The following is a 25373-nucleotide window of genomic DNA, read 5'->3' as shown; positions in this document are numbered from 1 at the left end:
CATGTCAATTTATTCATGTAGCCCTATTCATGTAGCCCCTATATAAATTGTACCTGTATTTAACCACCCCAGTATCTCTATTTGCACATCTGTCATTCCAGTGTTAATACAAAATTGTAACTATTTTGCACTACGGCCTATTTATTGCCTTACCTCCATAACTTACTACATTCGCACACACTGTATATATACGTTCTGTTGTATTTTTCACTTTATGTTTTGTTTACCCCATATGTAACTCGGTGTTGTTGTTTTTATCGCACTGCTTTGCTTTATCTTGGCCAGGTCGCAGTTGTAAATGAGAACTTGTTCTCAACTGGCTTACCTGGTTAAATAAAGGTGAAGAAAAAAGAAAAAGAAAAAAAACATCTCTTTTGCAATAACGACCTAACCAATGTTCTGTTATTAATGTGCCCTCGGTCAATCGTTGTGACATGTCGAAAGCTTGGCAGACTTATTGATTGATTCATCCTCTGAAATGCAGCACACCAACCACTGCCTGCCACGTATGTCGGCTACTGCCATTTGGGCACATTGTGACAGCTAACGCTAACTAGCTTAGCATTTCTTATCAAATCAAATTATATTTGTCACATGCTTCGTTAACAACAGTTGTAGACTAACAGTGAAATGCTTACTTACGGACCCTTCCCAGAAACGCAGAGAGAAAAAAATAAGAAATAACAGAAAAAGAATAACATAGGAATAAATACAATAATTCAGGAAAATGTCCCCAAACCACAAGAGGGATTTATTGCGTGTAATGTATTCCCACGTCTAGGCCCCTTTTAAGAGCTGCTCCCTTACAATAACAGAATAAAACATTTAACAAACAGCAGACATGCCACATCTTTAATGTTTCAAAAGTGATCAATATTCATTAGCTGGAAAGAGATGCCTGTGCCCCAAAGTTCATCCCATTCTCTATTTAGTGTACTACTTTTGACCAGGGCCCATAGGGCTCTCTTTGACCAGGGCCCATAGGGCTCTCGTTGACCATGGCCCATAGGGCTCTCGTTGACCATGGTCCATAGGGCTCTCGTTGACCATGGCCCATAGGGCTCTCGTTGACCATGGCCCATAGGGCTCTATTTGACCATGGCCCATAGGGCTCTATTTGACCATGGCCCATAGGGCTCTCGTTGACCATGGCCCATAGGGCTCTCGTTGACCATGGTCCATAGGGCTCTCGTTGACCATGGCCCATAGGGCTCTCGTTGACCATGGCCCATAGGGCTCTATTTGACCATGGCCCATAGGGCTCTCGTTGACCATGGCCCATAGGGCTCTCATTGACCATGGCCCATAGGGCTCTCGTTGACCATGGCCCATAGGGCTCTATTTGACCATGGCCCATAGGGCTCTATTTGACCATGGCCCATAGGGCTCTCGTTGACCATGGCCCATAGGGCTCTATTTGACCATGGCCCATAGGGCTCTATTTGACCATGGCCCATAGGGCTCTCGCTGACCATGGCCCATAGGGCTCTCGTTGACCATGGCCCATAGGGCTCTCGTTGACCATGGCCCATAGGGCTCTCGTTGACCATGGCCCATAGGGCTCTATTTGACCATGGCCCATAGGGCTCTATTTGACCATGGCCCATAGGGCTCTATTTGACCATGGCCCATAGGGCTCTATTTGACCATGTCCCATAGGGCTCTCGTTGACCATGGCCCATAGGGCTCTATTTGACCATGGCCCATAGGGCTCTATTTGACCATGGCCCATAGGGCTCTATTTGACCATGGCCCATAGGGCTCTATTTGACCATGGCCCATAGGGCTCTCGCTGACCATGGCCCATAGGGCTCTCGTTGACCATGGCCCATAGGGCTCTCGTTGACCATGGCCCATAGGGCTCTCGTTGACCATGGCCCATAGGGCTCTATTTGACCATGGCCCATAGGGCTCTATTTGACCATGGCCCATAGGGCTCTATTTGACCATGGCCCATAGGGCTCTATTTGACCATGTCCCATAGGGCTCTCGTTGACCATGGCCCATAGGGCTCTATTTGACCATGGCCCATAGGGCTCTATTTGACCATGGCCCATAGGGCTCTATTTGACCATGGCCCATAGGGCTCTATTTGGCCATGGCCCATAGGGCTCTCGTTGACCATGGCCCATAGGGCTCTATTTGACCATGGCCCATAGGGCTCTATTTGACCATGGCCCATAGGGCTCTATTTGACCATGGCCCATAGGGCTCTCGTTGACCATGGCCCATAGGGCTCTCGTTGACCATGGCCCATAGGGCTCTCGTTGACCATGGCCCATAGGGCTCTCGTTGACCATGGCCCATAGGGCTCTATTTGACCATGGCCCATAGGGCTCTATTTGACCAGGGCCAATTGGGCTCTATTTGACCAGGGCCCATTGGGCTCTATTTGACCAGGGCCCATAGGGCTCTATTTGACCAGGGCCCATTGGGCTCTATTTGACCATGGCCCATTGGGCTCTATTTGACCATGGCCCATAGGGCTCTATTTGACCATGTCCCATAGGGCTCTTGTCAGAAGTAGAGCACTATATAGGGAATAGGGAGCCATTAGGGACGCGTTTGCGTGTCTTTGCCACTGTATCACATTTTTGTGGTTCCAAAGTGCGAGTGGTGGGGGACAAATGTCATGTTACTATGGAGACAGCCTAATGCAGCTCAGTTGGAGAGAAAAAAGAACCTGGGCTTGGATGGTGTTGAAATAATGAATGATTTCATTAACTGAATGAGTTTAGGTACCATACGTAACTCTGTGTTGTTGTTTTTATCGCACTGCTTTGCTTTATCTTGGCCAGGTCGCAGTTGTAAATGAGAACTTGTTCTCAACTGGCTTACTTGGTTAAATAAAATAAATATAATTAATGGAGACTTTGGCGTATTATACATTGAAATATTTACAAACAAAAATGGGTTACTTGAATATGAGAGGGATTACATCAATATCTATCATTAGATTAATACTAAATAATTTGATTTAACTCGGTTGGTTTAAACAGTACATTGTCTTCATTACAATTCTTCTTAAGTTTAGCTGACATATATAAATCATGTACATGATATTAGGTTCTGATACATCCCCACTACATTTGAAGTTACATTACATGATGTACAAGAGAGGCATCATCATCATTTCATGATTGGGAGCCGAGGCTGGATGTTGATCCAGCATTTCAGTTTCATATAAAGACGTATCCCTAACAGTTAAGACAATCAGTTAATTTAAGGAGACTGAGATAGGACGTGCCAGAGAGTCAACGAGCCCCAATCAAAGAGGAGCCTTGTTATAGACTATGTTTTTAATTGAGTCTTTGAAATGACTTGTCTAGAAAATACAAGAAAAGCTTGTCTACGGTCTTATATTATAACAAATGTGTGTGTCAGTCTCATTATCTTATGCTGCCATAACTTTTAAAGTTTCTTCAAGTGCAGTCTCAAAAACCATCAAGCGCTATGAAGAAACTGGCTCTCATGAGGACCGCCACAGGAATAGAAGACCCAGAGTTACCTCTGCTGCACAGGATAAGTTCATTAGAGTTATCAGCCTCAGAAATTGCATCCCAAATAAATGCTTCACAGAGTTCAAGTAACAGACACATCTCAACATCAACTGTTCAGAGGGGACTGTGTGAATCAGGCCTTCAGAGTCGAATTGCTGCAAAGAAACCACTACCAAAGGACACCAATAAGAAAATACCTACTTGGGCCAATGCAATGGACATTAGACCGGTGGAAATTGGTCATTTGGTCTGGATTTTTGCCATCTGGATAATAGCGGGGTGAACAGGCAGTGGCTCGGGTGGATGTTGTCCTTGATGATATTTTTGGCCTTCCTGTGACATCGGGTGCTGTAGGTGTCCTGGAGGGCAGGTAGTTTGCCCCTGGAGATGTGTTGGGCAGACCGCACCACCCTCTGGAGAGCCCTGCGGTTGCGAGCGGTGCAGTTGCCGTACCAGGCGGTGATACAGCCCGACAGGATGCTCTCAATTGTGCATCTGTAAAAGTTTGTGAGGTTTTTAGGTGCCAAGCCAAATTTCTTCAGCCTCCTGAGGTTGAAGAGGCGCTGTTGCGCCTTCTTCACCACACTGTGTGGGTGGACCATTTCAGATCGTCAGTGATGTGTACACCAAGGAGCTTTCCACATTCTCCAATGTGGTCCCGTCGATGTCGATAGGGGCGTGTACTGCTGTTTCCTGAAGTCCACGATCAGTTCCTTTGGTTTTGTTTACGTTGGAGTAAGAGGTTATTTTCCTGGCACCACACTCCCAGGGCCCTCACCTCCTCCCTGTAGGCTGTCTTGTCATTGTTGGTAATCAGGCCTACTACTGTTGTGTCGTCTGCAAACTTGATGATTTAGTTGGAGGCGTGCGTGGCCACGCAGTCAAGGGTGAACAGGGAGTACAGGAGGGGGCTGAGCACGCATCCTTGTGGGGCCCCTGTGTTGAGGATCAGCGAAGTGGAGGTGTTGTTTCCTACCTTCAGCACCTGGGGGCGGCCCGTCAGGAAGTCCAGGACCCAGTTGCACAGGGAGGGGTTCAGACCCAGGGCCTCGAGCTTAATGATGAGCTTGGAGGGTACTATGGTGTTGAATGCTGAGCTATAGTCAATGAACAGCATTCTTACATAGGTATTCCTCTTGTCCAGATGGGATAGGGCAGTGTGCAGTGCAATGGCAATATCATTGTCTTTGGATCTATTGGGGCGGTAAGCAAATTGAAGTGGGCCTAGGGTGTCAAATAAGGTAGAGGTGGTATGATCCTTAACTAGCCTCTCAAAGCACTTCATGATGACAGAAGTGAGTGCTACGGGGCGATAGTCATTTAGTTCAGTTACCTTTGCTTTCTTGGGTACAGGAACAATGGTGGACATCTTGAAGCAAGGCCACGGAGAAAGAGAGCCCACAGTCCTTGGTAGCGTGCCGCGTCAGTGGCCCTGTGTTATCCTCAAAGCGGGCGAAGAAGGTGTTTAGCTTGTCCGGAAGCAAGACGTCGGTGTCCACGACGTGGCTGGTTTTCCCTTAGTAGTCCGTAATTGTCTGTAGACCCTGCCACATACTTCTTGTGTCTGAGCCATTGAATTGAGACTCCACTTTGTCTCTGTACTGTCGTTTTGCCTGTTTGATTGCCTTACGGAGGGAATAACTACACTGTTTTGTATTCAGCAATATTCCCAGACACCTTGACATGGTTAAAATGGGTGGTTCGCGCTTTCAGTTTTGTCAAAATGCTGCCATCTATCCACGGTTTCTGGTTTGGGTAGGTTTTAATAGTCACAGTGGGTACAATACACTTCCTGATGAACTCAGTCACCATTTCCGTGTATTCGTCGATGTTATTCTCAGAGGCTACCCGGAACATATCCCAGTCCGCGTGAATCACTTCAATTGCCCTGGGGGGAAGGAACAAAGGATCCAATTCGGGAAAGTCGTATTCCTGGTCGTAATGCTGGTGAGTTACCGCCGAGCTGATATCCAAAAGTTATTTCCGGCTGTATGTAATAACACCCAAAAGAATCTGGGCTAATAATGTAAGAAATAAGACACAAAAAATCTAAATTGCTTAGGAGCAAGAAGCAGAGATGCCTGCCCTATCTTTCGGCGCCATCTTGCCATTCCAAGAGTCTTGAAGGAGTTCCCACATATGCTGAGCACTAGTTGGCTGCTTTTCCTTCACTCTGTGGTCCAACTCATCCCAAACCATCTCAATGTGGTTGAGGTCGGAGGATTGTGGAGGCCATGTCATCTGATGCAGCACTCCATCACTCTCCTACCTGTATGCACTCACTAATTGTAAGTCGCTCTGGATAAGAGCGTCTGCTAAATGACTAAAATGTATATGTAAAAATAGTCCTTACACAGCCTGGAGGTGTGTTTTGGGTCCTTGTCCTGTTGAAGAACAAATGACAGTCCCACTAAGCGCAAACCAGATCGGATGGCGTATAGCTGCAGAATGCTGTGGTACCCATGCTGGTTAAGTGTGCCTTGAATTCTAAATAAATCACCAACAGTGTCACCAGCAAAGCACCCCCACACCATCACACCTCCTCCATGCTTCACGGTGGGAACCACACACGCGGAGATCATCCGTTCACCTACTCCGCGTCTCAAAAAGACACAAAGGACAGATTTCCACCGGTCTAACGTCCATTGATCGTGTTTCTTGGCCCAAGCAAGTCTCTTCTTCTTATTTGTGTCCTTTGGTAGCGTTTTTTTGCAGCAATTCGACCATGAAGGCCTGATTCACGCAGTCTCCTCTCAACAGTTGATGTTGAGATGTGTCTGTTACTTGAACTCATTTATTTGGGCTGCAATCTGAGGTGCAGTTAATTGCCGATTTCTGAGGCTGGTAACTCTAATGAACTTATCCTCTGCAGCAGAGGTAACTCTGGGTCTTCCTTTCCTGTGGCGGTCCTCATGAGAGCCAGTTTCGTCATAGCGCTTGATGGTTTTTGCGACTGCACTTAAAGAAACTCTCAAAGTTCCTGAAATGTTCCAGATCAACTGACTTTCATGTCTTAAAGTAATTATGGAATGTCGTTTCTCTTTGCTTATTTGAGCTGTTCTTGCCATAATATGGACTTGGTCTTGTACCAAATAGGGTTTTCTTCTATGTACCAACCCTACCTTGTCACAACACAACTGATTGGCTCAAACGCATTAAGAAGGAAATAAATTACACAAATTAACTTAAACAAGGCACACCTGTTAATTGAAATGAAATTCAGGTGACTACCTCATGAAGCTGGTTGAGAGAATGCCAAGAGTGTGCAAAGCTGTCATCAAGGCAAAGGGTGGCTACTTTGAAGAATCTCAAATATAAAATATATTTTGATTTGTTTAACACTTTTTTGGTTACTACATGATTCCATATGTGTTATTTCATAGTTTTGATTTCTTCACTATTATTCTACAATGTAGAAAATAGTAAAAATAAAGAAAAACCCTGGAATGAGTAGGTGTCCAAACTTTTGACTGGTACTTTATATAAATAGCAAAAAAAAGAAATGTCCTTTTTTCAGGACCCGTCTTTCAAAGATAATTCGTAAAATTCCAAATAACTTCACAAATCTTCATTGTAAAGGGTTTAAACACTGTTTCCCATGCTTGTTCAATGAACCATAAAAAATTAATGAACATGCATCCTGTGGAACGGTCGTTAAGACACTAACAGCTTACAGATGGTAGGCAATTAAGGTCACAGTTATGAAAACTTAGGACACTAAAGAGTCCATTCTTCTACTGACTCTGAAAAACAAAAACAAAAAGATGCCCAGGGTCCCTGCTCATCTGCGTGAACGTGCCTTAGGCATGCTGCAAGGAGGCATGAGGACTGCAGATGTGGCCAGGGCAATAAATTGCAATGTCCGTACTGTGAGACGCCTAAGACAGCGCTTCAGGGAGCCAGGACGGACAGCTGATCGTCCTCGCAGTGGCAGACCACGTGTAACTACAACGGCACAGGATCGATACATCCGAACATCATACTTGCGGGACAGGTACAGGATGGCAACAACAACTGCCCGAGTTACACCAGGAATGTACAATCCCTCCATCAGTGCTCAGACTGTCTGCAATAGGCTGAGAGAGGCTGGACTGAGGGCTTGTAGGCCTGTTGTAAGGCAGGTCCTCACCAGACATCATTGGCAACAACGTCGCCTATGGGCACAAACACACCGTCGCTGGACCGGACAGGACTGGCAAAAAGTGCTCTTCACTCACGAGGCGCGGTTTTGTCTCACCAGGGGTGATGGTCGGATTCGCGTTTATCGTCGAAGGAATGAGCGTTACACCGAGGCCTGTACTCTGGAGCGGGATCGATTTGGAGGTGGAGGGTCCGTCATGGTCTGGGGCGGTGTGTCACAGCATCATCGGACTGACCTTTTTGTCATTGCAGGCAAATCTCAACGCTGTGCATTACAGGGAAGACATCCTCGTCCCTCATGTGGTACCCTTCCCGCAGGCTCATCCTGACATGACCCTCCAGCATGACAATGCCACCAGCCATACTGCTCGTTCTGTGCGTGATTTCCTGCAAGACAGGAATGTCAGTGTTCTGCCATGGCCAGCGAAGAGCCCGGATCTCAATCCCATTGAGCACGTCTGGGACCTGTTGGATCGGAGGGTGAGGGCTAGGGCCATTCCCCCAGAAATGTCTGGGAACTTGCAGGTGCCTTGGTGGAAGAGTGGGGTAACATCTCACAGCAAGAACTGGCAAATCTGGTGCAGTCCATGAGGAGGAGATGCACTGCAGTACTTAATGCAGCTGGTGGCCACACCAGATACTGACTGTTACTTTTGATTTTGACCCCCCCTTTGTTCAGGGACATATTATTACATTTCTGTTAGTCACATGTCTGTGGAACTTGTTCAGTTTATGTCTCAGTTGTTGAATCTTATGTTCATACAAATATTTACACAGTGAGAGGACGTTTCTTTTTTTGCTGAGTTTTTTATATATATATATATATATATATATATATATATATATATATATATATATATATATATATATATATATATACATACAGTGGGGAAAAAAATTATTTAGTCAGCCACCAATTGTGCAAGTTCTCCCACTTAAAAAGATGAGAGAGGCCTGTAATTTTCATCATAGGGACACGTCAACTATGTCAGACAAATTAGATTTTTTTTCTCCAGAAAATCACATTGTAGGATTTTTTATGAATTTATTTGCAAATTATGGTGGAAAATAAGTATTTGGTCAATAACAAAAGTTTCTCAATACTTTGTTTAATACCCTTTGTTGGCAATGACACAGGTCAAACGTTTTCTGTAAGTCTTCACAAGGTTTTCACACACTGTTGCTGGTATTTTGGCCCATTCCTCCATGCAGATCTCCTCTAGAGCAGTGATGTTTTGGGGCTGTCGCTGGGCAACACGGACTTTCAACTCCCTCCAAAGATTTTCTATGGGGTTGAGATCTGGAGACTGGCTAGGCCACTCCAGGACCTTCAAATGCTTCTTACGAAGCCACTCCTTCGTTGCCTGGGCGGTGTGTTTGGGATCATTGTCATGCTGAAAGACCCAGCCACGTTTCATCTTCAATGCCCTTGCTGATGGAAGGAGGTTTTCACTCAAAAATCTCACGATACATGGCCCCATTCATTCTTTCCTTTACACGGATCAGTCGTCCTGGTCCCTTTGCAGAAAAAACAGCCCCAAATCATGATGTTTCCACCCCCATGCTTCACAGTAGGTATGGTGTTCTTTGGATGCAACTCAGCATTCTTTGTCCTCCAAACACGACCGAGTTGAGTTTTTACCAAAAGTTCTATTTTGGTTTCATCTGACCATATGACATTCTCCCAATCCTCTTCTGGATCATACAAATGCACTCTAGCAAACTTCAGACGGGCCTGGACATGTACTGGCTTAAGCAGGGGGACACGTCTCGCACTGCAGGATTTGAGTCCCTGGCGGCGTAGTGTGTTACTGATGGTAGGCTTTGTTACTTTGGTCCCAGCTCTCTGCAGGTCATTCACTAGGTCCCCCCGTGTGGTTCTGGGATTTTTGCTCACCGTTCTTGTGATCATTTTGACCCCACGGGGTGAGATCTTGCATGGAGCCCCAGATCGAGGGAGATTTTCAGTGGTCTTGTATGTCTTCCATTTCCTAATAATTGCTCCCACAGTTGATTTCTTCAAACCAAGCTGCTTACCTATTGCAGATTCAGTCTTCCCAGCCTGGTGCAGGTCTACAATTTTGTTTCTGGTGTCCTTTGACAGCTCTTTGGTCTTGGCCATAGTGGAGTTTGGAGTGTGACTGTTTGAGGTTGTGGACAGGTGTCTTTTATACTGATAACAAGTTCAAACAGGTGCCATTAATACAGGTAACGAGTTGAGGACAGAGGAGCCTCTTAAAGAAGAAGTTACAGGTCTGTGAGAGCCAGAAATCTTGCTTGTTTGTAGGTGACCAAATACTTATTTTCCACCATAATTTGCAAATAAATTCATTAAAAATCATACAATGTGATTTTCTGGATTTTCTTTTCTCATTTTGTCTGTCATAGTTGACGTGTACCTATGATGAAAATTACAGGCCTCTCTCACCTTTTTAAGTGGGAGAACTTGCACAATTGGTGGCTGACTAAATACTTTTTTCCCCACTGTATATATATACACATACATACATATACATACATATATATATATATATATATATATATATATATATATATATATATATATATATATATATATATATATATATATACATACATACACACATATATACATACATACACACACATTTGTGTGCTGTGCATTTGTACATGTTGTCATGGATTTGTGCACGTGTGTGCGTGTCTGTTTGTCTCTGTGTGTGTACGTTTATGTAGTATGTAAGTGTGTGTGTGTGTGTGTGTGTGTGTGTGTGTGTGTGTGTGTGAGAGTGCGTCTCTGCCAGTGTTCTCCATCTCACCATGGCACTGATGGTCTCCTCCCAGTCAGGTCTCTCTCTGGGGTAGACCAGGCGGGTCAGCTCAGGCACTATGTCATCCTCCTCTGGGTGACGCCCTGGCCTCAGGCCCCTAGAGCAGAGAGAGAGGGAGGGAGAGAGGGAATTTGAATTTCAATCAAATGTATTGGCTCAATATTTAGAGAGCGAGAGAGAAAGAGCAAGATACTTTCTGCTCTTATTGCGTTAACACTTTGTCATAAGAACCCCACCAGTCCTCCCAGCCAAGTCTTCAGATAAAAAACATACACTGATTTATATGGTCATGTATTGTCAACTCAATATGGAAGCCACGACTTCTAAGGCACCCTAGAGGCTGGTGTAGGTGTGTATGAGTGTTAGTTATAAGGCACCCTGGACGTTGGCATGTTGAACATGGTGTGATAATGGATGCATCATCATAAGGTGCATAAATATGGAGGAATTCAGATGTGACTCGTTTCAGGAAACTAGGTGTATGTCGCACGTCACTACTTCACAGGAGAGCCATTTGAACGTAAACCTTTGTAAAAAATCAAAATGCGTTTTTTGGCAGAAATGCCTTCTGGAACATGTGAACGTTCATGTGCCTTAATAACAAACTTGTATGCCATCTGAAAATACGAATAACATTGTTAAATTACGAGCCTAGTTGGTTTAGCCACAGAAAAAGACAGCAACCTTCCCGCTAGCCATGATTGGCTGAGATAAAGAGTGGGCTGGACATGCCAAGAGATCACGTTTTGGAATCAGTGGAATTATAATATGATAGCTAAGGAGATTGAGAAAACATCTGTCTCCGGATTACATCTTCAAACTAAGGGCAACCATGGCATCCGTGACAGAGGGGGAGAAGCATCCATCCATGTAAGACGGTCTAGCTAGCTACATTTTCAGATATTACACGTTTCTAATTTTGTCAGAAAGTAGTTTTCAGTTCAAGTTAAAGTGTACTGTTAGCTAGCTAGCTGACGTTAGCTGGCAGGCTCGCTAGCTAACGTTATGTGTATGATCTGTGTAGTAATATTATTCGTATCTCAGAGCCATTCGCTTTGCTAGTTATAGCCTAATGTTAGCTAGCTAACATTGAACCTGGTTGGTTAGCTACCTGCAGATTCATGCAGGGTAGTAACGTCATGAGTTGGGATTATGGTTCATTGTTTAGCTAGCTACATGTCTTGACACTATGCAAGTAACCATTTCAATATAATGTTCATGATGTCAATGCGACAACTGTTGATAGACGTAGCTGGTAAATTCGCTCTGGCTCTCGTTTGAGTGTGCCAGAGCGCAGAATAACAGACAAATTTATGAACGCTCAAAACCCTTTGAAGATGGCCGGTGTCAGTAAACGTTGGCAAAAAAGCTTAATTAAATTGTTGCCAGCAGCACAGTTGCAGTTACCAACGCTCTGGATAACATAAAAACAGCCTAACCAGCTCTGCTAGGGCGAGTAAAATGGTCAGTAAGCTGTTCTCTCATTTGTGTCTGGAAGTAGCTAGCAAGCTAGCCAACGTTAGCCAGTTAGCTTGGGTGCTTGACTGCTGTTGTTAGGACAGAACACTCGGATCAACCCTACTCCTCCGCGTCCAGTGTGCGCTCTGAACGATCCGAGAGCTAAACGCTCTGAATTCACGAACTGACAATCTGACAACGCTCTGAGTTTACTGGCGGGGCTATAGCTTAAGAGGGTGTAAATGATGCTGAATGGGTGTAGACAAAGAAGAGCTCTCCAGTGGGTGTACCAAAACATTAAAACAGCCATTTTCTCAAAAGTGAGGTTACAAATTTATCAACTTTCAAAACAGAATTACTTTCCCATTGTTCCTCAACTGTAGTGTATGATATACCATTTTCTAGCTCTGAGTCTCTACTTTTAGCCAATGTAAAAAACACAATTTCAAATGTTGTTACATAAGACCGAATCGAGCCGGTCGGTCAAATATGACCTCATTGTTTTAGCACTACCCACAGAGTTTTTAAACTACGGCACGCGACATGGTTCAAATATTCCAATGAATCAGCACAATCTACTTTTTAGTTTTTCCAAATTGCCGCCGTCTTGAAGGTAAAATTGGAATCAAGTTTACTGTGCAAATGCTGATACAAAAAAATAGTAAATGGAAAGCACTGGATTATACGGCAAACTTAGCAAATTAGGCATTTGTGGTAAGTACATGGGGGCCACCATTTTTATGCATGTCTGCTATTGGATCAAAGTGTCCTCCGGATGAGATGTGTTGCACACTGGCCTCCCAGCAACAGTTAAATAATGATATACAACAGACTTACTAGATAGCCAATTCAAAATAAATGGTGTAGTTTGGCTGGTTAATAGCTAGCCAATTCAAAACGTAATGTATAGTTTGGCTGGTTACTAGATTGACAAATCAAAACGTATTGTGTAGTTTGGATGGTTACTAGCTAGCAAATTCGAAACCTATTGTGTAGTTTGGATGGCTACTAGCTAGCCAAATATAAACCTATTGTGTCGTTTGGCTGGTTACTAGTTAGCAAAATCAAAACCTATTTTGTAGTTTGGCTGGTTACTAGCTAGCCAAATTAAAACCTATTTTGTAGTTTGGATGGTTACTAGCTAGCCATTTCGAAACCTATTGTGTAGTTTGGATGGTTACTAGCTAGCCAATTCAAACCATATTGTGTAGTTTGGCTGGTTACTAGCTAGCCAATTCGAAACAAATTGTGTAGTTTGGCTGGTTACTAGATTGACAAATCAAAACCTATTTTGTAGTTTGGCTGGTCAATAGCTAGCCAATTCGAAACAAATTGTGTAGTTTGGCTGGTTACTAGCTAGCCAATTCAAAACATATTGTGTAGTTTGGATGGCTACTAGCTAGCCGATTCGAAACAAATTGTGTAGTTTGGCTGGCTACTAGATTGACAAATCAAAACCTATTTTGTAGTTTGGCTGGTCACTAGCTAGCCAATTCGAAACAAATTGTGTAGTTTGGATGGTTACTAGATTGACAAATCAAAACCTATTTTGTAGTTTGGCTGGTCACTAGCTAGCCAATTCGAAACAAATTGTGTAGTTTGGCTGGTTACTAGCTAGCCAATTCAAAACATATTGTGTAGTTTGGATGGCTACTAGCTAGCCGATTCGAAACAAATTGTGTAGTTTGGATGGTTACTAGCTAGCCAATTCTAAACATATTGTGTAATTTGGCTGGTTACTAGATTGACAAATCAAAACCTATTTTGTAGTTTGGCTGGTCACTAGCTAGCCAATTCAAAACATATTGTGTAGTTTGGATGGTTACTAGCTAGCCAATTCGAAACCTATTGTGTAGTTTGGATGGTTACTAGATTTGACAAATCAAAACATACTGTGTAGTTTGGATGGTTACTAGCTAGCCAACTCGAAACCTATTGTGTAGTTTGGCTGGTTACTAGATTGACAAATCAAAACCTATTTTGTAGTTTGGCTGGTTACTAGATTGACAAATCAAAACCTATTTTGTAGTTTGGCTGGTCACTAGCTAGCCAATTCGAAACAAATTGTGTAGTTTGGCTGGTTACTAGATTGACAAATCAAAACCTATTTTGTAGTTTGGCTGGTCACTAGCTAGCCAATTCGAAACAAATTGTGTAGTTTGGCTGGTTACTAGCTAGCCAATTCAAAACATATTGTGTAGTTTGGATGGCTACTAGCTAGCCGATTCGAAACAAATTGTGTAGTTTGGATGGTTACTAGCTAGCCAATTCTAAACATATTGTGTAATTTGGCTGGTTACTAGATTGACAAATCAAAACCTATTTTGTAGTTTGGCTGGTCACTAGCTAGCCAATTCAAAACATATTGTAGTTTGGATGGTTACTAGCTAGCCAATTCGAAACCTACTGTGTAGTTTGGATGGTTACTAGATTTGACAAATCAAAACATACTGTGTAGTTTGGATGGTTACTAGCTAGCCAACTCGAAACCTATTGTGTAGTTTGGCTGGTTACTAGATTGACAAATCAAAACCTATTTTGTAGTTTGGCTGGTTACTAGATTGACAAATCAAAACCTATTTTGTAGTTTGGCTTGTTACTAGCTAGCCATTTCAAAAAACATATTATATAGTTTGGATAGTTACTAGCTAGCCAATTCGAAACATACAGTGGGGGAAAAAAGTATTTAGTCAGCCACCAATTGTGCAAGTTCTCCCACTTAAAAAGATGAGAGAGGCCTGTAATTTTCATCATAGGTACACGTCAACTATGACAGACAAAATGAGAAAAAAATATCCAGAAAATCACACTGTAGGATTTTTTATGAATTTATTTGCAAATTATGGTGGAAAATAAGTATTTGGTCAATAACAACAGTTTCTCAATACATTGTTATATACCCTTTGTTGGCAATGACACAGGTCAAACGTTTTCTGTAAGTCTTCACAAGGTTTTCACACACTGTTGCTGGTATTTTGGCCCATTCCTCCATGCAGATCTCCTCTAGAGCAGTGATGTTTTGGGGCTGTCGCTGGGCAACACGGACTTTCAACTCCCTCCAAAGATTTTCTATAGGGTTGAGATCTGGAGACTGGCTAGGCCACTCCAGGACCTTGAAATGCTTCTTACAAAGCCACTCCTTCGTTGACTGGGCGGTGTGTTTGGGATCATTGTCATGCTGAAAGACCCAGCCACGTTTAATCTTCAATGCCCTTGCTGATCGAAGGTTTTCACTCAAAATCTCACGATACATGGCCCCATTCATTCTTTCCTTTACACGGATCAGTCGTCCTGGTCCCTTTGCAGAAAAACAGCCCCAAAGCATGATGTTTCCACCCCCATGCTTCACAGTAGGTATGGTGTTCTTTGGATGCAACTCAGCATTCTTTGTCCTCCAAACACGACGAGTTGAGTTTTTACCAAAAAGTTCTATTTTGGTTTCATCTGACCATATGACATTCTCCCAATCCTCTTCTGGATCATCCAAATGCACTCTAGCAAACTTCAGACGGGCCTGGACATGTACTGGCTTAAGCGGGGGGACACGTCTGGCACTGCAGGATTTGAGTCCCTGGCGGCGTAGTGTGTTACTGATGGTAGGCTTTGTTACTTTGGTCCCAGCTCTCTGCAGGTCATTCACTAGGTCCCCCCGTGTGGTTCTGGGATTTTTGCTCACCGTTCTTGTGATCATTTTGAACCCACGGGGTGAGATCGTGCGTGGAGCCCCAGATCGAGGGAGATTATCAGTGGTCTTGTATGTCTTCCATTTCCTAATAATTGCTCCCACAGTTGATTTCTTCAAACCAAGCTGCTTACCTATTGCAGATTCAGTCTTCCCAGCCTGGTGCAGGTCTACAATTTTGTTTCTGGTGTCCTTTGACAGCTCTTTGGTCTTGGCCATAGTGGAGTTTGGAGTGTGACTGTTTGAGGTTGTGGACAGGTGTCTTTTATACTGATAACAAGTTCAAACAGGTGCCATTAATACAGGTAACGAGTGGAGGACAGAGGAGCCTCTTAAAGAAGAAGTTACAGGTCTGTGAGAGCCAGAAATCTTGCTTGTTTGTAGGTGACCAAATACGTATTTTCCACCATAATTTGCAAATAAATTCATTAAAAATCGTACAATGTGATTTTCTGGAGAATTTTTTTTCTCAATTTGTCTGTCATAGTTGACGTGTACCTATGATGAAAATTGCAGGCCTCTCTCATCTTTTTAAGTGGGAGAACTTGCACAATTGGTGGCTGACTAAATACTTTTTTCCCCCCACTGTATACAGTGTGTGCGAATGTAGTAAGTTATGGAGGTAAGGTAATAAATAGGCCATAGTGCAAAAATACAATTTCGTAATTAACACTGGAATTTGGCCCACACAGAATTGTGAATTGAGGTTTCGGACAAGTAAAAAAAATCGGGCAAAAAAAGTTAATATCAAGCCCTGCTGCTGGTCACATCTTCTCTTGTCAACGGAGGTGTGTGTGTGTGTGTGATCGTGCAGATCCGTGAGAGTTTCTGCATTAACCTTTTCACTCGTGAGTTCATTTTCTCTCTAACGGTCGCCCCACCGTGAGTCGTTTTTTTAACGTGATGTCAGAATGCACTCACTGTTCCAAAATGTGATTGTTACGCAACAGGACAGTTAACCTGCGCTGCCTGCTATTTATCTATAGACTGTTTCAACTTATCAATTTCAAATTATTTTCTAACAAGTTTTATTTTTTAACAACAGTTTGAATTGAAGTGTGTTCCGCCTCCTCATTAATTCACATAGAAGTAGCCCATTTCACTGTTGCGGACAATTTATGTTTGAAGCTTTACTGAGCCGGACAAACTTCTCTCTTCGAGCAGAGCCCAAGCACTTTCCCAGTGTTTCCGCAGGTCAAGTATGCAGAGATTTGCGCAGTCTTGCACAAACTTTTCCCCCTGGCACATTTTCTGGCTAGCACTCGCATTGCCTTCATTGTTGTTTTCCTTACAAATAATAACTTGACATGTGTGCGTTCCTATCAAAGTAAGTGCCTTATTTTCTGTATATCGTGTTGTCATTTCTACTGTAGCAAACAGTATGTATGTAGCATAATGTATTTACAGTTTTATTCACATACGTTCAAGTACTGGTGACAAATCATGCATTCTGATTATTGCATAGATTGTAATGCACACCTATAATGTGTGCAAAATACTTTTTTGAAGGTTGTACTGACTATAATGCTAAGCTATTTGCCAGCTATGTGTGGCGCCATGTTTGTTGACATTATACAATGCATTCTGGGTGTCATGTGAACGTTTGTCAGACTAAAGATGTTATAACAAAATGAAGTGAAGGAATGGTTCAAAGTTTATCTTTCGAGTAAACTTCTGGAAGTGAATGAAAGGAAGTGAATGATCGTAGACGAGACACCCCCTTCAAAACGCATACTGCAAACAGACCAAATTCATCTTGTCTCCTCTTATTATCTTTGGTTACCCATCGTCAGATTACTTTAGATTTTTAGAAAGTGCTTTACTCAATTATTTAGATCAATGGTGAGCTCACCCATTTGTAAATAGTAATTGCTAATTAGCTAATTCATATTGTGGTTTTTGTCAGCAGAGAGTTACCTAAATATGACCGCTTGAGTTATGCCAATCTTTCCTCAGTTAGGGCTAGGACTAATGTAGCCTACATTTTCCGGTTTGGATGATTGTGTTATGCAGTCGCTACTTCTGTGAATGTCTGAACATTGCATCCCAAAATAAACTGGTCACATTCAGGGCATAACTTTGTAAAGACTGTGTTTGCGCAAAATGTTTGCGCAAAATGTTTGTGAAAAAACAGTGTAGCCAGCTCAAATGCTGACTGTTGCGTCAATCAAAACTGGACGTTCTAAATAAGCGCTCTAATCACACCGGTTTGAGTGTACACTGCAGGGCCCACTGTAGAATGATCACACCCATTTGTTGGTACGTGTCAAAGGGTTTAGGGGAGAAACCGATGCCAGGCAAGTGATTGCCAACATCAAACAACAATCAGTCCCCTCTAACCATGTCCACCAGTCTAGTCCTCCTTCAGCTGGCAGCCAGACAGTGCCCTCTGTCCCCAATAGGGACCTGCCGCCTGATTTCCGTGATTTCAGACCACCGAGCCAACGGAGGCCCTCGTCGCCCCCTGCGACACCCACTTTCTCAGAGGTACCCCCCTCCTTCTACACAATGGCACTCCTCGCTGCATTGTGCACCCCCTCTATGATTGTTGGGGGAAGTTCAATGTGCCCTAGAGCTCATGGAGCTCAGCCATCCCCCTCATGGAGCTCAGCCAAATTCACAACCTCCCCCTCCCAAGATAGCCATCGTTGGGAGTTCCATTTTACGGGATGCGGTGGTTGATGGCGCAAAGACATTCTGCTTCCCTGGTACCAGAGTGCGTGACATCACTCGGGAGCTTACGGTAATTCTAGACCAAAACCCGGAGCTGCACACAGGGGTTATGCATGCTGGTATAAATGACAAAAAGCTGTGGCAATGGGCTGAGTTGAGACGGGACTTCAAATACCTGAGAGACAGACTATTGGCTACTAGCCCTATCCCAACACACCGTAGTGGAATTGATCGCTTCTCCTGGCTATTTGCACTGGACTCTTGGATGAAATCAGGACTCTGCTCTGAAAAAGCGTAGGATTTTATTGACAATTTCTATCTGTTTTGGGAGCGACCATAGTTCCTAAAAAGAGACTGCCTGCACCCAAACAGGAGAGGAGCTTGGATGCTGAGTGCTAACATCGAAAAGGCACTAAAAAAGTGATGGGATATCAGTCCTTGCCCGCAACAGCTAACCCTCAATGAGTCTTGTATTAATCCACGTCCTCGTTCAAGGCATAGACCAAATGGCACAGTTCTAAGCAATCTTGTATCTAAACCCCATCGCTATTTATTATAGAGGGTTCCGTCTGATCTGAAATCCCGCAGCTGTGTGTTCTTGGACTGATTCATGTAAATGTCAAAAGTTTTATTTAAAAAATGGCTCTTATTGTAATTCTGGCTTCTCAAACCAACACAGGCATTTTGATAATTATTGAGACTTGTTTAAAAAAGTCTGTGCCAGACTCTGATGTGTCTATGAATGGATATAATGTTTATAGAGCTGACAGTAACCTAATCCATGTTCCTTTGACTGTTAGCTCCGAGGGTATTGTCAGCAATAATCATATGACCATAGAATTGAATTCCACTGTTTGCACTAAAACTGTCTGCTTTAGGAAGAAGCCCACTGTGGGCAGCCCACGCAGTACCATTGGCTCAAATGTAAATATCACTGACATGCCTACCTCAGATCAGCCTCTCAGAATAGCACTAAAAACAAACAAGCAACCTAGAAAATAACCAAAAATAGACCATATTGTAGCCTGAGAAACAATGTTCATGAAATTGACTTACGAACATCAGAAAACATTCATATGCTGGCCATCTCTGAAACACACTTAGATCATTCCTTTGATGATGCAGTAGTAGCTATAAATGGTTATAGCATATACAGGAAATATAGGAATGCAAATGGCGGAGGTGTTCCTATATATGTCCAGAGTCATATTCCTGTTAGGTTGAGAGAGGACCTCATGTCAGATGATGTGGAAGTAATATCAGGTTAATCTGCCTCACCTAAAGCCTATTCTCATAGGAAGTTGCTATATAAAAAAATGCTTCAAATCAAATCACATTTTATTTGTCACATACACGTGTTTAGCAGATGTTTTTGCGGGTGCAGCGAAATGCTTGTGCTTCTAGCTCCGACAGTGCAGTAATATCTAACAATTTCACAACATATACCCAATACACACAAATCTAAGTAAGGAATGGAATTAAAAAAGATATACATATATGCACAAGCAATGACAGAGCGGCATGGACTAAGATACAGTAGAATATTATAGAATACAGTATATACAGTGAGGGAAAAAAGTATTTGATCCCCTGCTGATTTTGTACGTTTACCCACTGACAAAGACATGATCAGTCTATAATGTTTAATGGTAGGTTTATTTGAACAGTGAGAGACAGAATAACAACATAAAAATCCAGAAAAATGCATGTCAAAAATGTTATAAATTGATTTGCATTTTAATGAGGGAAATAAGTATTTGACCCCTCTGCAAAATATGACTTAGTACTTGGTGGCAAAACCCTTGTTGGCAATCACAGAGGTCAGACGTTTCTTGGGATTAAGGACTGGAGACTGGCTAGGCCACTCCAGGACCTTAATGTGCTTCTTCTTGGGCCACTCCTTTGTTGCCTTGGCCATGTGTTTTGGGTCATTGTCCTGCTGGAATACCCATCCACGACCCATTTTCAATGCCCTGGCTGAGGGAAGGAGGTTCTCACCCAAGATTTGACGGTACATGGCCCCGTCCATCGTCCCTTTGATGCGGTGAAGTTGTCCTGTCCCCTTAGCAGAAAAACACCCCCAAAGCATAATGTTTCCACCTCCATGTTTGACGGTGGGGATGGTGTTCTTGGGATCATAGGCAGCATTCCTCCTCCTCCAAACACGGCAAGTTGAGTTGATGCCAAAGAGCTCGATTTTGGTCTCATCTGACCACAACACTTTCACCCAGTTCTCTTCTGAATCATTCAGATGTTCATTGGCAAACTTCAGACGGGCCTGTATATGTGCTTTCTTGAGCAGGGGGACCTTGCGGGCGCTGCAGAATTTCAGTCCTTCACGGCGTAGTGTGTTACCAATTGTTTTCTTGGTGACTATGGTCCCAGCTGCCTTGAGATCATTGACAAGATCCTCCCGTGTAGTTCTGGGCTGATTCCGCACTGTTCTCATGATCATTGCAACTCCACAAGGTGAGATCTTGCATGGAGCCAAAGGCCGAGGGAGATTGACAGTTATTTTGTGTTTCTTCCATTTGCGAATAATCGCACCAACTGTTGTCACCTTCTCGCCAAGCTGCTTGGCGATGGTCTTGTAGCCCATTCCAGCCTTGGGTAGGTCTACAATCTTATCCCTGACATCCTTGGAGAGCTCTTTGGTCTTGGCCATGGTGGAGAGTTCGGAATCTGATTGATTGATTGCTTCTGTGGACAGGTGTCTTTTATACAGGTAACAAGCTGAGATTAGGAGCTCTCCCTTTAAGAGTGTGCTTCTAATCTCAGCTCGTTACCTCTATAAAAGACACCTGGGAGCCAGAAATCTTTCTGATTGAGAGGGGGTCAAATACTCAATTTATAACATTTTTTACATGCGTTTTTCTGGATGTTTTTGTTGTTATTCTGTCTCTCACAGTTCAAATAAACCTACCATTAAAATTATAGACTGATAATTTATTTGTCAGTGGACAAACGTACAAAATCAGCAGGGGATCAAATACTTTTTTCCCTCACTGTACATATGAGATGAGTAATGCAAGCTATGTAAACATTATTAAAGAACTAGTGTTCCATTTCTTAAAGTGCCCAGTGATTTCAATAGGCAGCAGCAGCCTCTAATGTGCTAGTGATGGCTATTTAACAGTCTGATGGCCTTGAGATAGAAGCTGTTTTTTATTCTCTCTGTCCCAGCTTTGATGCACCTGTACTGACCTCGCCTTCTGGATGATAGCGGGGTGAACAGGCAGTGGCTCGGGTGGTTGATGTCCTTGATGATTTTTTGGGCCTTCCTGTGACATTGGGTGCTGTAGGTGTCCTGGAGGGCTTCAAGCTGTAACCGATGTCTACAATTTGGTTCAGGTTATCAGTCAACCTACCAGGGTATTTACAAACAGAACAGCAACTAAATCATCCACGTGTATTGACCACTTCTTTACAAATGTTGCAGAAATCTGCTGTAAAGCAGTATCCCCACCCATCGAATGTAGTGATCATAATAGAATAGCCATATCTAGAAAGACCAAAGTTCCAAAGACTGGGCCAAAATTGTGTCTAAGCGATCATTGCAATGATTCCTGAAATATATTTGTTGGTCTAATGTGTGTAACGAGGAACAACCTGAACACCTTTATGAAATTGCTTTATCCAGTTACTGATAGGCATGCACCCATCGAGAAACTGTTAGAACTGCCAAACCCACATGGATAGATGAATTGATCAAACGGTATGGCTGAGAGGAACGAGGTAAAGGGAATAGCAAATAAGTCTGACAACACAGCAGATTGTCAAACATACAGCAAATTGAGAAATCACGTAACTAAACAAAATTAAGAAAAAAACTATACTATGGAACAAAGATAAATGATATAAAGAACGATAGTAAAACGCTCTGCAGTACCTTAAATGAAATTCTAGGTAAAAAAAAGCGAACTCAGCTCCATCCTTCATTGAGGCAGATGGCTTGTTCATAACAAAACCCTTCGATATTGACAACCACTAATAACTTCTTTGTTGACAAGATTAGCAAACTTAGGCATGACATGCAAACAACAAACACTGAGCCCTCATATTCATGCATATCGGACCAAATAATGAAAGACAAGCACTGTAGTTTTGAGTTCCACAAAGTTGGTGTGGAAGTAAGTGGCCTTACACAGGAAGCGGCAGGAAGCGGCACAGGTCCTAATCCAGGCACTTGTCATCTCCCGTCTGGATTACTGCAACTCGCTGTTGGCTGGGCTCCCTGCCTGTGCCATTAAACCCCTACAACTCATCCAGAATGCCGCAGCCCGTCTGGTGTTCAACCTTCCCAAGTTCTCTCACGTCACCCCGCTCCTCCGCACACTACACTGGCTTCCAGTTGAAGCTCGCATCTGCTACAAGACCATGGTGCTTGCCTACGGAGCTGTGAGGGGAACGGCACCTCCGTACCTTCAGGCTCTGATCAGTCCCTACACCCAAACGAGGGCATTGCGTTCATCCACCTCTGGCCTGCTGGCTCCCCTACCTCTGCTGAAGCACAGTTCCCGCTCAGCCCAGTCAAAACTGTTCGCTGCTCTGGCACCCCAATGGTGGAACAAGCTCCCTCACGACGCCAGGACAGCAGTCACTCACCACCTTCCGGAGACATTTGAAACCCCACCTCTTTAAGGAACACCTGGGATAAGATGAAGTAATCCTTACCCCACCAAAAAAAAAAAAAAAAAAAAAATTGTAAAGTGGTAATCCCACTGGCTATAAGGTGAATACACCAATTTGTAAGTCGCTCTGGATAAGAGCGTCTGCTAAATGACGTAAATGTAAATGGTTCTGGTCTAGAAGCACGGTTTCTACTGCTCCTACAGTTTTGCTTCGGTACTGCAATTTAACTGACGCCCGGCCCAGAAAGACATTACATTTACATTTTAGTCATTTAGCAGACGCTCTTATCCAGAGCGACTTACAGTTAGTGAGTGCATACATTATTATTTAGAAAAAAAATATATTTATATACTGCCCCCCCGTGGGAATCAAACCCACAACCCTGGCGTTGCAAACGCCATGCTCTACCAACTGAGCTACCTCCCTGCTAGCCATTCCCTCCCCTACCCTGGACGACGCTGGGCCGGCTACGACAGAGCCTGGATTCGAACCAGGATCTCTAGTGGCACAGACCACTGCGCCAGTGGCACAGCACAGACCACTGCGCCAGTGCCTTAGACCACTGCGCCACATTGACGGCCACAGAGAAGTCAGATTTGAAAATAAGACACTTTAGTCATCACCTTTGTGCACAAAACGTCCATTGAATTATTCAAATAATTGTCGCTGAGGCTGATTTTTTCCCCCATCACTCAGACAAAGATATTAACATTTTATATTCATCCAATGTCTCATGTTATGGATGACGTGATGACGTCGTCGCTGCTCCCTGTGCTCACTGAGTGCTAGTATGCATGTGATGTTGGTCCGTATAAACCGGATGCAACCCGGATAAACGGTCCATGAATCAGCATATGCAAACGTGAGTAGATTATCTTGAAAACAGCGGTCGGACATCTTGGACGCAGTCTCCAGTTCTTATTATACCTCAGTTTGTAGAAGAGGTGAAAAAATTGCTGCCATCTATAAATAAGGACAAGCTATCTAGTACTGACAACCTGGATGGCAAATTACTGAGGTTGGTAGCGGAATACATTGCGACTCCTGTTTGCCACATCTTCAATTTAAGCTTAGAAGATGGACTTTCAGCATGCTTATAAGGAAGGGCACTCAACATGCTCAGCACTGACACAAATGACTGATGATTGACTGAAAGAAATTGATAGTAAGGGGATTGTGGGAACTGCTTTGTTAGACTTCAGTGCAGCTTTTGATATCATTGATCATAACCTACAGCTGAAAAAAACATAGGTGTTATGGATTTACATCCTCTGCACTTTCATGGATTGAGAGTGACCCATCTAATAGAACACAGAGGGTTTTCTTTAATGAAAGCCTCTCTAATGCAAATTCGGTTGAGTGTGGTGTACCATAGGGCAGCCGGCTTGGGCCATTATTGTTTTTTGTTTTTACTAATGATCTTCCACTGACCTTGAATAAAGCCTGTGTCTCTATGTCTATAAAGCCTGTGTGTCTATAAAGCCTGTCTGACGACTCAACAGTATACATGTCGGCTACGACAGTAAAATAACTGACACCCTTAACATAGAGCTCCAGTCAGTTTTAGAATGGGTAACTAGCAATAGGCTGGTGCTCAACCTCCAGTATCTATGTACCGGGAGGGCTAGGGTCAGTCTGTCCTATCTGGTGAAATGCTCCTGTCTTATCTGGTGTCCTGTATGAATTTAAGTCTCACTCACCTGCTGTCTCGACCTCTGAATGCTCGCCTATGAAAAGCCAACTGACATTTACTACTGAGGTGCTGACCTGTTGCACCCTCTACAACCACAGTGATTATTTGACCCTGCTGGTCAACTATGAATGTTTGAACATCTTGAAGAACGATCTGGCCTTAATGGCCATGTACAGTTGAAGTCGGAAGTTTACATACACTTAGGTTGGAGTCATTAAAACTCGTTTTTCAACCACTCCACAAATTTCTTGTTCACAAACTATAGTTTTGGCAAGTCGGTTAGGACATCTACTTTGTGCATGACAAGTAATTTTTCCAACAATTGTTTACAGACAGATTATTTCACTTATAATTCACTGTATCACAATTCCAGTGTGTCAGAAGTTTACATACACTAAGTTGACTGTGCCTTTAAACAACTTGGAATATTCCAGAAAATGATGGCATGGCTTTAGAAGCTTCTGATAGGCTAATTGGCATCATTTGAGTCAATTGGAGGTGTACCTGTGGATGTATTTCAAGGCCTACCTTCAAACTCAGTGCCTCTGTTTGACAACATGGGAAAATCAAACGAAATCAGCCAAGAAATCAGCCTGAAGGTAGCACGTTCATCTGTACAAACAATAGTACGCAAGTATAAACACCATGGGATCACGCAGCCGTCATACCACTCAGAAAGGAGACGCGTTCTGTCTCCTAGAGATTCATGTACTTTGGTGCGAAAAGTGCAAATCAATCCCAGAACAACAGCAAAGGACCTTGTGAAGATGCTGGAGGAAACAGGT

At 43.3% G+C, this 25373-nt stretch overlaps 1 protein-coding gene across 2 annotated transcripts in view; it reads right to left on the bottom strand.

Moving 5' to 3' along the window:
• LOC121579324 (rho GTPase-activating protein 32-like) overlaps window positions 1-25373 on the bottom strand; it is a 266001-nt gene that overhangs the window by 119788 nt on the left and 120840 nt on the right. For both annotated transcript variants that reach the window (XM_045224241.1, XM_045224242.1), the window contains one exon: window positions 10439-10547. In XM_045224241.1, the coding sequence (XP_045080176.1) occupies window positions 10439-10547 (109 nt within the window). The remainder of the gene's footprint in view (window positions 1-10438; window positions 10548-25373) is intronic.

This window comes from Coregonus clupeaformis, chromosome 13 (assembly GCF_020615455.1).
Source record: "Coregonus clupeaformis isolate EN_2021a chromosome 13, ASM2061545v1, whole genome shotgun sequence".
Lineage (NCBI taxonomy): Eukaryota > Metazoa > Chordata > Actinopteri > Salmoniformes > Salmonidae > Coregonus > Coregonus clupeaformis.
This window is presented reverse-complemented; position numbering and strand designations above follow the sequence as displayed.